At 42.4% G+C, this 12,502-nt stretch overlaps 1 protein-coding gene across 2 annotated transcripts in view; it reads left to right on the forward strand.

Annotated features, from left to right (window-relative positions):
• The first annotated feature begins 64 nt into the window (after window positions 1-64).
• ipo7.L (importin 7 L homeolog) overlaps window positions 65-12,502 on the forward strand; it is a 32,802-nt gene continuing 20,364 nt past the window's right edge. The window contains exons 1-2 of one of the 2 annotated variants that reach the window (XM_041589134.1): window positions 65-305; window positions 11,029-11,110. In XM_041589134.1, the coding sequence (XP_041445068.1) occupies window positions 222-305; window positions 11,029-11,110 (166 nt within the window). In that variant the 5' untranslated portion in view covers window positions 65-221. 2 annotated transcript variants of the gene reach the window in all.

Consider the following 12,502-nt stretch of genomic DNA (forward strand, 5'->3'; position numbering starts at 1 on the left):
TGACGTCACCGGGCCCATTTTCAACTTGGAACTAGCAGCTACCGTGCAGCCACGCGACCATAGCGGAAGTGACGTTTGGGGGCGGATCTATCGTGGGCCTTGGCGCTCTCCTTCCTTTCGCGCCGGTTGCTGTGGTGTGTGGCGGCTCCATGTGCGCAGCTGCTTCTTAGCCTCGGTCAGTGCCACAGTCCCGCGCCTCTGCCGCTCCCACACGCGCAAACATGGACCCCAACATCCTGATCGAGGCCCTGCGGGGCACCATGGACCCGGCCCTGCGGGAGGCGGCCGAGAGACAACTCAACGAGGTGAGAGTGGGGCCTGGCCCTGCCTGTCTGACACTTCCCCGGGCCTGTCTGACCCTGGAACCCTCAGTTCTTATCCCTTCTCTGTGTGGCAATAGGAATGTGTGGGAAACACTTATGTCTTCTTTTCCAACTGCCCCCAAATAACGTCTGTTCCCTCCCCTGTCTGTCACACTGCCCCCCAATAATATCTATTATATCCCTGTCACACTGCCCCACATAATGTCTATTATATTCCCTGTCACACTGCCCCCCAATAATATCTATTATATCCCTGTCCACACTGCCCCCCCAATATGATCTTTATATCCCTGTCACACTGCCCCCCAATAATATCTATTATATCCCTGTCACAGCTGCCCCCATAATGTCTATTATATATCCCTGTCACACTGCCCCCCTATTATAAAGACACTAATAATGTCTATTATCCCTGTCACACTGCCCCCCAATAATATCTATTATATCCCTGTCACACTGCCCCAATAATGTCTATTATATCCCTGTCACACTGCCCCCCAATCTATTATATCCCTGTCACAATAATATCTATTATATCCCTGTCACACTGCCCCAATAATATCTATTATATCCCTGTCACACTGCCCCCCCAATAATATCTATTATATCCCTGTCACACTGCCCCCAATAATGTCTATTATATGTCTGTATATCCCTGTCATGGATTATATCCCTGTCACACTGCCCCAATAATGTCTATTATATCCTGTCACACTGCCCCCAATAATATTATTATATCCCTATTAATAATCTATTATATCCCTGTCACACTGCCCCCAAATAATATCTATTATATCCCTGTCACACTGCCCCCCAATAATGTCTATTTATCCCTGTCACACTGCCCCCAATAATATTATATCCCTGTCACACTGCCCCCCAATAATGTCTATTATATGTCTGTATATCCCTGTCACACTGCCCCCCCCAATAATATCTATTATATCCCTGTCACACTGCCCCCCAATAATGTCTATTATATCCCTGTCACACTGCCCCCCAATAATATCTATTATATCCCTGTCACACTGCCCCCCAATAATGTCTAATTATATCCTGTCACACTGCCCCCCAATAATATCTATTATATCCCTGTCACACTGCCCCCCAATAATGTCTATTATATCCCTGTCACACTGCCCCCCAATAATATCTATTATATCCCTGTCACCACTGCCCCCAATAATGTCTATTATATCCCTGTCACACTGCCCCCCCAATAATATCTATTATATCCCTGTCACACTGCCCACCAATAATGTCTATTAATATTCCTGTCACACTGCCCCCCAATAATATCTATTATATCCCTGTCACACTGCCCCCCAATAATATCTATTATATCCTGTCACACTGCCCCCAATAATATCTATTATATCCCTGTCACACCTGCCCCCAATAATGTCTATTATATGTCTGTATATCCCTGTCACACTGCCCCCCCAATAATGTCTATTATATCCCTGTCACACTGCCCCCCAATAATGTCTATTATATCCCTGTCACACTGCCCCCCAATAATGTCTATTATATGTCTGTATATCCCTGTCCCACTGCCCCCCAATAATGTCTATTATATCCCTGTCACACTGCCCCCCAATAATGTCTATTATATCCCTGTCACACTGCCCCCCAATAATGTCTATTATATCCCTGTCACACTGCCCCCCAATAATGTCTATTATATCCCTGTCACACTGCCCCCAATAATGTCTATTATATCCTGTCACACTGCCCCCCAATAATATCTATTATATCCCTGTCACACTGCCCCCCCAATAATATCTATTATATCCCTGTCACACTGCCCCCAATAATGTCTATTATATCCCTGTCACACTGCCCCCCAATAATGTCTATTATATCCCTGTCACACTGCCCCCCAATAATGTCTATTATATCCCTGTCACACTGCCCCCCAATAATATCTATTATTATATCCCTGTCACACTGCCCCCCAATTAATGTCTATTATATGTTGTATATCCCTGTCACACTGCCCCCAATAATGTCTATTATATCCCTGTCACACTGCCCCCCCAATAATGTCTATTATATCCCTGTCACACTGCCCCCAATAATGTCTATTATATCCCTGTCACACTGCCCCCAATAATGTCTATTATATCCCTGTCACACTGCCCCCAATAATGTCTATTATATCCCTGTCACACTGCCCCCCAATAATGTCTATTATACCCCTGTCACAATGCCCCCCAATAATATCTATTATATCCCTGTCACACTGCCCCCCAATAATATCTATTATATGTCTGAATATCCCTCACGCTGCCCCCCAATAATATCTATTATATGTCTGTATATCCCTGTCACACTGTCCCCCAATAATATCTATTATATGTCTTTATATCCCTGGGCACTGCACCCCAGTAATGTATATTCCTCCATACTCCCTATCACTGACACTTTCCCCAATACAACCACACTAAACCTATTTATTGTACCCTACATATCCCTTCCCTGCATCCTAATCATGTGTATTTTACTTTGATACTATACCCCGATATTGTTGCTTTGCTTCATATTCCTTTATTGCACTACAGTAATGTGTATTATATTCTGTAATAACATCTATAATACACAAGCCATGAATACCTTGTAAATGATATCCTTATAATACACAAAAGCCATGAATATCTTGTAAATTATATCTTTATAAACGGTGAGTTCTGATGTCATCAGTTATAAACGTTGAGTTCTGATGTCATTTCTGTCACATGACTCACTGAAATTTGTGTATTATAATAAATAAAGTACCCCCTGTTGCAAAATATGAGGATATTAGAAGTTACCTCGGAGTTCCATGACCTGTATAAAAACACTCGGGCTTCGGCCTCGTACTTTTATATGGTCATGAAACTCCTCGGTCTTATAATATCCTTATAATTTACAAGAGGGGGTACTTTATTCACTATATAAACGGAGAGTAGTGATGTCATTTTTGTCACATGACTCACTAAAACTTGTGTATTATAATAAAGTTCCCCTTGTTGGAAAATGTGAGGATATTAGTCATGAAACTTCTCTGTGACTTCTAATATCCTTATATTTTACAATAGGGGGTACTTTATTCACTATATATCTATGCCTTGTCACTGACCCACCGCTCCACTGACTTCACCCCAATTGTTATTGTGGTTTTTCTCTGTATGGTCTTTAGCTGACACTGCACCCCACTAATATTTAATGTCCCTATTTATCACCCTTAATGTTTTGCACTGTACCTCTGTATATTGCCTGGCTGTGAGCCTTAACTTTGTTTTCTCTTGTGATTCAAATTCCCCCACATTGTTTTCTAACCCTACATATTCTTTTTATTGTCTCTGCACCCCACTTTTGTACTTTGCAGTTCTATGTTTTTTTTCCTAATTTTAACCCCAATATTATGGTTTATTCTTTCTTCATATCACTGAACCTGATAATGGCATACTGCACCCCTCTTCCGTGTTGATGCTGAACTTGTCTTCTGGGACTATCCGAAGGGCAGAGACACGCGTGGTGATTCGGGGAGATTTAGTCACCCCTAGAATCTAAATCACAGTCAATGGCACTCTGAGCGCTTCGTTTTCCTGATGTCGCCCGAAGTTGCCTCACAAGGAAACTTCGGGCAACTTCGGAAAACAAAGCGCTCAGAGTGTCATACTGCCCATAGAAGAGGGACGACAATCTCCCCCGAATCTCCACGCGTCTATGCCCTTCAGGAATGCAGAATTTGGTTTGGAAATAATGCTAAATCGTATGGGGGTAGTACACCTAAAAACTTTCTTGTATAGTAAAAGTGTACTTCTTAGCAACTTTAGTTTCATTAAAACATGCAAATGGTTTTAAACATATTTGTAATTGCTATTGAGAGCATCACCTGCCTGTCTGGCTGATTATATTGTCTGCACAACTGACTCCTGAAACATTGTAGCAGAAGCCCGCTGACTGTTAATTGTATTTCCTTGAGTTCCCCTTTAAGTCTCACCCCACTCAGCCCAAATCTCCCCATAACTGGCCTTCAGGCTGGGCCCCCTTAGCTCATTACAAGGTTACAGATATATAGAAACATTGGGGTAACAGTCACCCTGTTATAGTTCCAGGGGTACCCAGGGTACAAATAAGCACTCACCCCAAATCCCCCCCCCTAACTGACCTTCAGACTGGGCCCCCTTAGCTCATAACAAGGTTACAGATATATAGAAACATTGGGGTGTCACCCTGCTATAGTTCCAGGGGTACCCAGGGTATAAATAAGCACTCACCCCAAATCTCCCCCTAACTGACCTTCAGACTGGGCCCCCTTAGCTCATAACAAGGTTACAGATATTTAGAAACATTGGGGTGTCACCCTGCTATAGTTCCAGGGGTACCCAGGACACAAAAACACTCACCCCAAATCTCCCCCTAACTGACCTTCAGACTGGGCCCCTTTAGCTCATAACAAGGTTACAGATATAGAGAAACATTGGGGTAACAGTCACCCTGCTATAGTTCCAGGGGTACCCAGGGTACAAATAAGCACTCACCCCAAATCTCCCCCTAACTGACCTTCAGACTGGGCCCCCTTAGCTCATAACAAGGTTACAGATATATAGAAACATTGGGGTGTCACCCTACTATAGTTCCAGGGGTACCCAGGGTACAAATAAACACTCACCCCAAATCTCCCCCTAACTGACCTTCAGACTGGGCCCCCTTAGCTCATAAAAAGGTTACAGATATATAGAAACATTGGGGTGTCACCCTGCTATAGTTCCAGGGGTGTGAGTGTTAGTTGATCAGGAGGGGAGGGTTAATATGAAGAAGTTTCCAGGACTAAGCCATGTGCTGGGCTATGATGTCATGCTTTCCAGAGCAGTGTTGGCATAAGGAATGTCTCCTCCCCTAGCTCCGCCCCCTGTCCATAGTCCTTTCCTGCTTGCGGTGCTGTCAGTGGCACAATCAGTGTTACAGGAGGATGAGTGGATGTAACACATAAGCACCACATAATGTTCACTAGCCACTGACTCCTTGTGTATATGGGGAGATGCGCTGCATTTAATGTCTCTTACTTCATCTCATGTTCTAGTTCTCTCTTCCTGCACTTGCTGACAAGCCTGTAATTCTCTTTGGAGTTGCTCACCTATATATTCACTTATAGCATGATGTAGAAACTGTGGTTATTTAGATTTTTATTCAGCAGAACTCCAGTTTGCAGTTTCAGCAATGTAGTTGCTAGGGTCCAAACTACCCCAGCAACCATGCACTGATTTGAATAAGAATAGGAGAGGCCTGAATAGAAAGATGAGTAATAAAAGTAGCAATAACAGCACATTTGTAGCCCAACAGATTATTTAGTTTTTTAGAGGGGTCAGTGACCCCCATTTGAAAGCTGGGAAGAGTCCAAAAAATAAGCCAAATAAATTTAAAAATAAACTATAAAAAAAATAAGGAAGAACAATTGAAAAGTTGCTTAGAATGGGCCATTCTATATAAGGGTGGTTCACCTTTAAGTTAACTTTTAGTATCTTATAGAATGTCATTCTATATATTTTTTTAATTACGTGCCTTTTTCTTCTGACTCTTTCCAGCTTTGAAATGGGGGGGGGTCACTGACCCCCATCTAAAAAGCAAAAATGCTCTCTAAGGCTACACAACTTTTTTACTCATCTTTAATTCAGGCCTCTCCTATTCATATTCCAGTCTCTTATTCAAATCAGTGAATGGTTGCTAGGGTAATTTGGACCATAGCAACCAGACGGCTGAAACTGCAAACTGGAGAGCTGCTGAATAACTCAAAAAAACACAGATAATAAAAAATGAAAACCAATTGCAAATTGTCTCAGAATATTACTCTCTACAGTTCATTTAAAGGGAAACCACCCATTTATTGGTAATGCAGCCCTTTGCTCTAATGTCATTGGCTGCTGCTGTTCATGGAGAACATCTCTGCATCTGACAGTGACTTTATTTTATGTCTGGCAGCAGCGAGAGACGTCAATATGAAATTGCAGAACTGTAACCCTTTCATGTCAGTCATTTGTTCTTGTAATGCTGGTTAATGGGCTGCAGAGATGAACTGTCGGATCAGCAGTCTCTCCCAGACATTCAGTCCACACCATTCTCTGCATCAGACACAATTCACTGTCACCCTTAAGGTGGCCATACACGGGCCGATAAAAGCTGCCGACAGACCAAGTCGGCAGTTTATTGGCCCGTGTATGGGGGCCCCCGACGGGCTTCCCCGATCGAGATCTGGCCGAAAGTCGGCCAGATCTCGATCGGATGGGGTTAAAAATCCCGTCGGATCGCGGCCGCATCTGTTCGTTGATGCGGTCCCGCGATCCGACCGCCCGTTTGGCGAACGCTAGGATCCGATCGTTGGGCCCTAGGGCCCACGATCGGATCAGCCCGATATTGCCCACCTCAAGGTGGGCATATCGGAGGGAGATCCGCTCGTTTGGCGACATCGCGAGCGGAGCGGATCTATCCGTGTATGGCCACCTTTAGTTCAAGCAGGAACACAATGATCCAATCACTACATTCCTCTCATTCACCCCTCACTCTAGCCATTGTGCCCTGCTTGCTCACCGATTTAACCCCTTCTCTTCTTGCTTATTAGAAGAGATCTATTTTGTGGCCACATTAGTGGTATAAAGGAGCCGTGGCCAGCAATAGAATGAAGCAATAGAATTCTGAATGAATCGGATGAAAATTGAGTGTAAGACTGGCCAGATATGGGATGACTGACGTAGTTGGCCAGCTTAAATATATTGCAATATAATGTTAGGCACCCCCAAGTGATTGTATTGACTTACCTGAAACCCCCGGGCTGGTGCTCCTATCAGCAAAAAACTGCACCGGCCCGGAGGTTATACCAGTGAGCACCACGGATCGATCTTCTTCCGGCTTTCTCTTTCTTCACGTGGCTGCGCATGCACAGTAGAATAAAAACCTGGACTTGAAAAAGTTAGTTATTTCGTTCAACTGCGCATACGTCTGCCCCGGAAAAATTGAAGAAAGAAGAAGACGGAAGAGGATCGCTCCGTGGTGCTCACTGGTATAACCCCGGGCCGGTGCAGTTTTCTGCCGATAGGAGCACCAGCCTGGGGTTTATTCCTACAGAGGATAAAAGATACTCTCTTTATAAGTCAGGCATCTGTGCGGCAAAAGGGACCTCCCAGGGGTTCTCCATAGCCTGTCCAAAAATACACCATAAAACTTTGCCATCCTAGGTATTCCCCTGTACTAAGCACAATTCAGCAGGAACAGTCCCTAAGTTTGCTCATAGTCTGTACAGAGAGATCCCATAAAACTATGGCAGCATAGGTATTCCCTGTACTAAGCACAATTCAGCAGAAACAGTCCCTAAGTTTGCTAATAGTCTGTACAGAGAGATCCCATAAAACTATGACAGCATAGGTATTCCCTATACTAAGCACAATTCAGCAGGAACAGTCCCTAAGTTTGCTCATAGTCTGTACAGAGAGATCCCATAAAACTATGGCAGCATAGGTATTCCCTGTACTAAGCACAATTCAGCAGGAACAGTCCCTAAGTTTGCTCATAGTCTGTACAGAGAGATCCCATAAAACTATGACAGCATAGGTATTCCCTGTACTAAGCACAATTCAGCAGGAACAGTCCCTAAGTTTGCTCATAGTCTGTACAGAGAGATCCCATAAAACTATGGCAGCATAGGTATTCCTCTGTACTAAGCACAATTCAGCAGAAACAGTCCCTAAGTTTGCTAATAGTCTGTACAGAGAGATCCCATAAAACTATGACAGCATAGGTATTCCCTGTACTAAGCACAATTCAGCAGGAACAGTCCCTAAGTTTGCTCATAGTCTGTACAGAGAGATCCCATAAAACTATGGCAGCATAGGTATTCCCTGTACTAAGCACAATTCAGCAGGAACAGTCCCCTAAGTTTGCTCATAGTCTGTACAGAGAGATCCCATAAAACTATGGCAGTATAGGTATTCCCTGTACTAAGCACAATTCAGCAGGAACAGTCCCCTAAGTTTGCTCATAGTCTGTACAGAGAGATCCCATAAAACTATGGCAGTATAGGTATTCCCTGTACTAAGCACAATTCAGCAGGACCATTTAAAGAAGTATTTTCCTGCACGGCCAAATTCCAGCCCCAACTTTGGAGCACTACTGTACAATAGAAGGGTAGATACAATAAACACATTAAATACAAGTAGTGAGAGATACAGGAGGGAGAGTGGGCCCTGTTTATTAGAGCTTAACAAGGAATGCATTTTATTATCCCATGTGCAAAATGAATGTTACATTAAGCTCTGATGAGTCAGTGTCGTTTGTGTTATCGCATCACACGGGTGTGTCGGGTTGTGATCTCTGCACCCTGTAACATTCGGAGTCCTTAAAGGAGCAGATGTTTGTTTAGACGAGAGTAGAAAAGAAAGCAAATAACCAGGCTGCAGTGGTGTAAATCATAGTAACTGGAAAAAGAACTGACCTCTCCTGATTCTGTGACACCAGGAGAGGTAAATAGGCAAGTGTTTCACTAAATACACTCCCCATAGCAAGTACAATGAGCTGCTTCAGTTTAACCCCGGAAACCCATCCTCCCCTGTCCCCTCCACCTTCAATAACCCAGTGTTCATCAAGCACTCTGATTGATCTGCTTGTGTAGTTTCACTTTTAAAGGAGTGTTTCACCTTTAAATTAACTCTTAGTATGATGTAGAGAGGGATATTCTGAGACAATTTCCAATTTGTTTTCATTTATTATTTGTGGTTTTTGAGTTATTTAGCTTTTTATTCAGCAGCTCTCCAGTTTGCAATTTCAGCTGTCTGGTTGCTAGGGTCCTAATTCCCCTAGCAACCATGCATTGATTTGAATAAGCGCCTGGAATATGAATAGGAGAGGCCTGAATAGAAAGAGGAGGAATAAAAAGTAACAATCACAATAAATGTGTAGCCTTACAGAGCATTTGTTTTTTTTGATGGGGTCAGTGACCTTTTCAGTTCAGTTGATTTATCAGAAATAAAGACTTTTATTCAATTAATTACCAGTTTTTGTTTTTTTTTACCGTTTAAAGTTCCTGTCCCTTGTGTTTGAGCGACAGCTCAGCAGTTCAGACTCTAAACTGTTACAATTTTACAACATTTAGTCGATCCATTTCTCAGCAGCATCTCTGGAGTATTAGTAACTATTGTATCAAGTCTAACAGCTGCCTTTAAAGGGGTTGTTCACCTTTGAATGAACCTTTTTTTATAATGTAGAGTGATATTTTGCAGTTATTTCGTTTTTGCAGTTATTTATTCAGCATCTCTCCAGTTGGCAATTTCAGCCATCTGGTTGCTAGAGTCCAAATTCCCCTAGCAACCATGCATTGATTTGAATAAGAGACTGGATTATGAATAGGAGAGGCCTGAATAGAAAGGTGAATAATAACAAGTAACCATACATTTGTAGCCTTACAGAGCATTTGCTTTTTAGATAGGGTCAGTGACTCCTATTTGAAAGCTTGAAAAACTCAGAAGAAGGCAATTGATGGAAAAACTATAAAAAAATATATAAATAATGAAGACCAATTGAAAATTTACTTAGCATCGGCCATTCTATAACATTCGAAAAGTTAACTTAAGGGTGAACCACCCCTTTGAAGAAACTTTGGGGGTCACAAATGGATCAACTAAATTGTCAATTTAGAACAGTTTACAGGGTCGGTGACCCCCCTCCCAGAGCTGCTTTAATACACTTCAATATTATAAAAAATGGTCACATCTTGAAAATAGAAAGTCATTGGAAAAAGTCTTTATTTTCTACTTTTATTACTTGCCTTTCTATTCAGGGCCTTGCATATTCCAGTCGCTTATTCAAATCAATGCATGGTTGCTAGGGTCATTTGGACCCTAGCAACCAGATGGCTGGAATTGCAAACTGGAGAGCTGCTGAATAAAAAGCTTAATTCAAAAAACATAAATAATAAAAAATAAAAACCAATTGCAAATTGTCTCAGAATATTACTCTCTACATCAGACTAAAAGTTAACTCAAAAGTGAACAACCCCCTTTAAAGGGGTGGTTCACCTTTAAGGATTCTTTTAGTAGGTTATAGAATGGCCAATTCTAAGCAACTTTTCAATTGGTTTTTATTATTTATTTTTTATTGTTATTTGACAATTTTCTCTGATTTTTAAAAGCTTTCAAATGGGAGTCGCTGACCCTTTCTAAAAAGCAAATGCTCTGTAAGGCTACAAATATATTGTTATTGCTACTTTTTATTACTCATCTTTTTATTCAGGCCTCTCCTATTTATATTCCAGTCTCTTATTCAAATCAATACATGGTTGCTAGGGTCATTTGGAGTCTAGCTACCAGATTGCTTAAAAGGCAAATTGAAGAGCTGCTGAATAAAAAGCTAAATAACTGAAAAACCACAAATAATAAAAGATGAAAACCAATTGCAAATTGTCGCAGAATATCCCTCTCTACATCATGCTAACGGTTAACTCAAACGTGAACAACCCCTTTAACTGTTTTAAGCCAGAAGGTTGGACTGGTTCCCAGTGTGTCAGTTGCCAAATAAAGTGGGTATTTTATTTCCTCAAACTCTTTGTAATAACGGCCCCATCCAGGAGAGAAATGAGACGAGTGACTCTATTGCAGCAGCAGAGCCTTGCCTTGGTGTTGCCTTTATTTATAACATTGACTATAATGGATTCTTCTTTATTTTTCTCTTCCAGTCCCACAAGTCTCTGCACTTCGTATCGACTCTGCTTCAGATCACCATGTCTGAGCAACTGGAGTTACCAGTAAGGCAAGCAGGCAAGTATTTCTTGTGATTGTGTGAGTCCACTGGCACGAGGGAAAGCTGCCAATACAAACGTCTGCTAATCCGGGAGGGACGGGGTGCCATCCGATCTGCCTTGAGGCTTTTCATCAGCTCTGGGAACATTCAACATTTTGCCTTTTATTCAGCTGATCTCAGTGTGATCTGATTCCAAAACAACTTTATTTATCCTCTAGAGCAGTGGTCCCCCAACCAGTAGCTCGTGAGTAGCATATTGCTCCCCAACCCCTTGGATGTTGCTCTCAGTGGCCTCATAAAGCAGGTGATTATTCTTGAATTTCTGGTTTGGAGGCAAGTTTTGGTTGCCTAAAAACCAGATGTACTGCCAAACAGAGTCTCCTGTGGGCTGCCAGTCCACACAGGGGCTACCAATAGCCAAATACAACCCTTATTTGGCATCACCCAAGAAAATTTTCCATGCTTTCCTAACTCTTTTTACATCTGAATGTTGCTCACAGGTGAAAAGGTTTGGGCTCCCCTTAGAGGATTCTATTGGATGGGCTAGTGCATGGCATAGAAGTGTAACCTCTAGTAAAACCTCTAGAAGTAAATTTATCCTTCTGGCCGTCCGCGGGGCACTCTGGGTGCAAATGCACGAATTCTTTAGGGATGCTTGCGGATTCCATAGAAAGTAGCCGTAAACTTAGATCATGACATTGATTGGAGCAGCCTGCCCATAGCAACAAGATAGTCCCCAGTATCATTCAAAATGGCTCTCTAGTCATACGACAGCCTTTAAGGCAGTGATCCCCAACCAAAAGCTTGTGAGCAAAATCTTGCTCTCCAACCCCTTGGATGTTGCTCCCAGTGGCCTCAAAGCAGGAGCTTATTTTTGAATTCCAGGCTTGGAGGCAAGTTTTGGTTGTATAAAACCAGGTGCACTGCCAAACAGAACCTCAATGTAGGTTGATAATCCACATAGGGGCTACCAAATGACCAATAACAGCACTTATTTGGCACCCCAGGAACATTTTCATGCTAGTGTTGCTCCCCAACTCCTTTTACTTCTGAATGTTGCTCACGGGTTCAAAAGGTTGGGGATCCCTGCTTTAAGGGATTCCCCCCTGAACTTTAGTGATGTGTACCTTGAAAAGGGTTGTTCACCTTTGTTTAAACTTTTAGTATAACGTAGAGAGGGATATTCTGAGACACGTCTCATCTTTTTTTCATTTGTGTTTTTTTTTTAAACTTTTTTTAGGTTTTTATTCAGCAGCTCTCCAGTTTGCCATTTTAGCAATGTGGTTGCTAGGGTCCATATCACCCCAGCAACCATGTTCTGATTTGAAAGCAAAACTGGACTATGAACAAGAGAGAACCAGAATAGAAAGATGAGTAATAAAATGTAGCAATAACAATAAATGTGTAAC

The sequence above is a fragment of the Xenopus laevis genome, chromosome 4L, assembly GCF_017654675.1.
Source record: "Xenopus laevis strain J_2021 chromosome 4L, Xenopus_laevis_v10.1, whole genome shotgun sequence".
Taxonomy (NCBI): Eukaryota; Metazoa; Chordata; class Amphibia; order Anura; family Pipidae; genus Xenopus; species Xenopus laevis.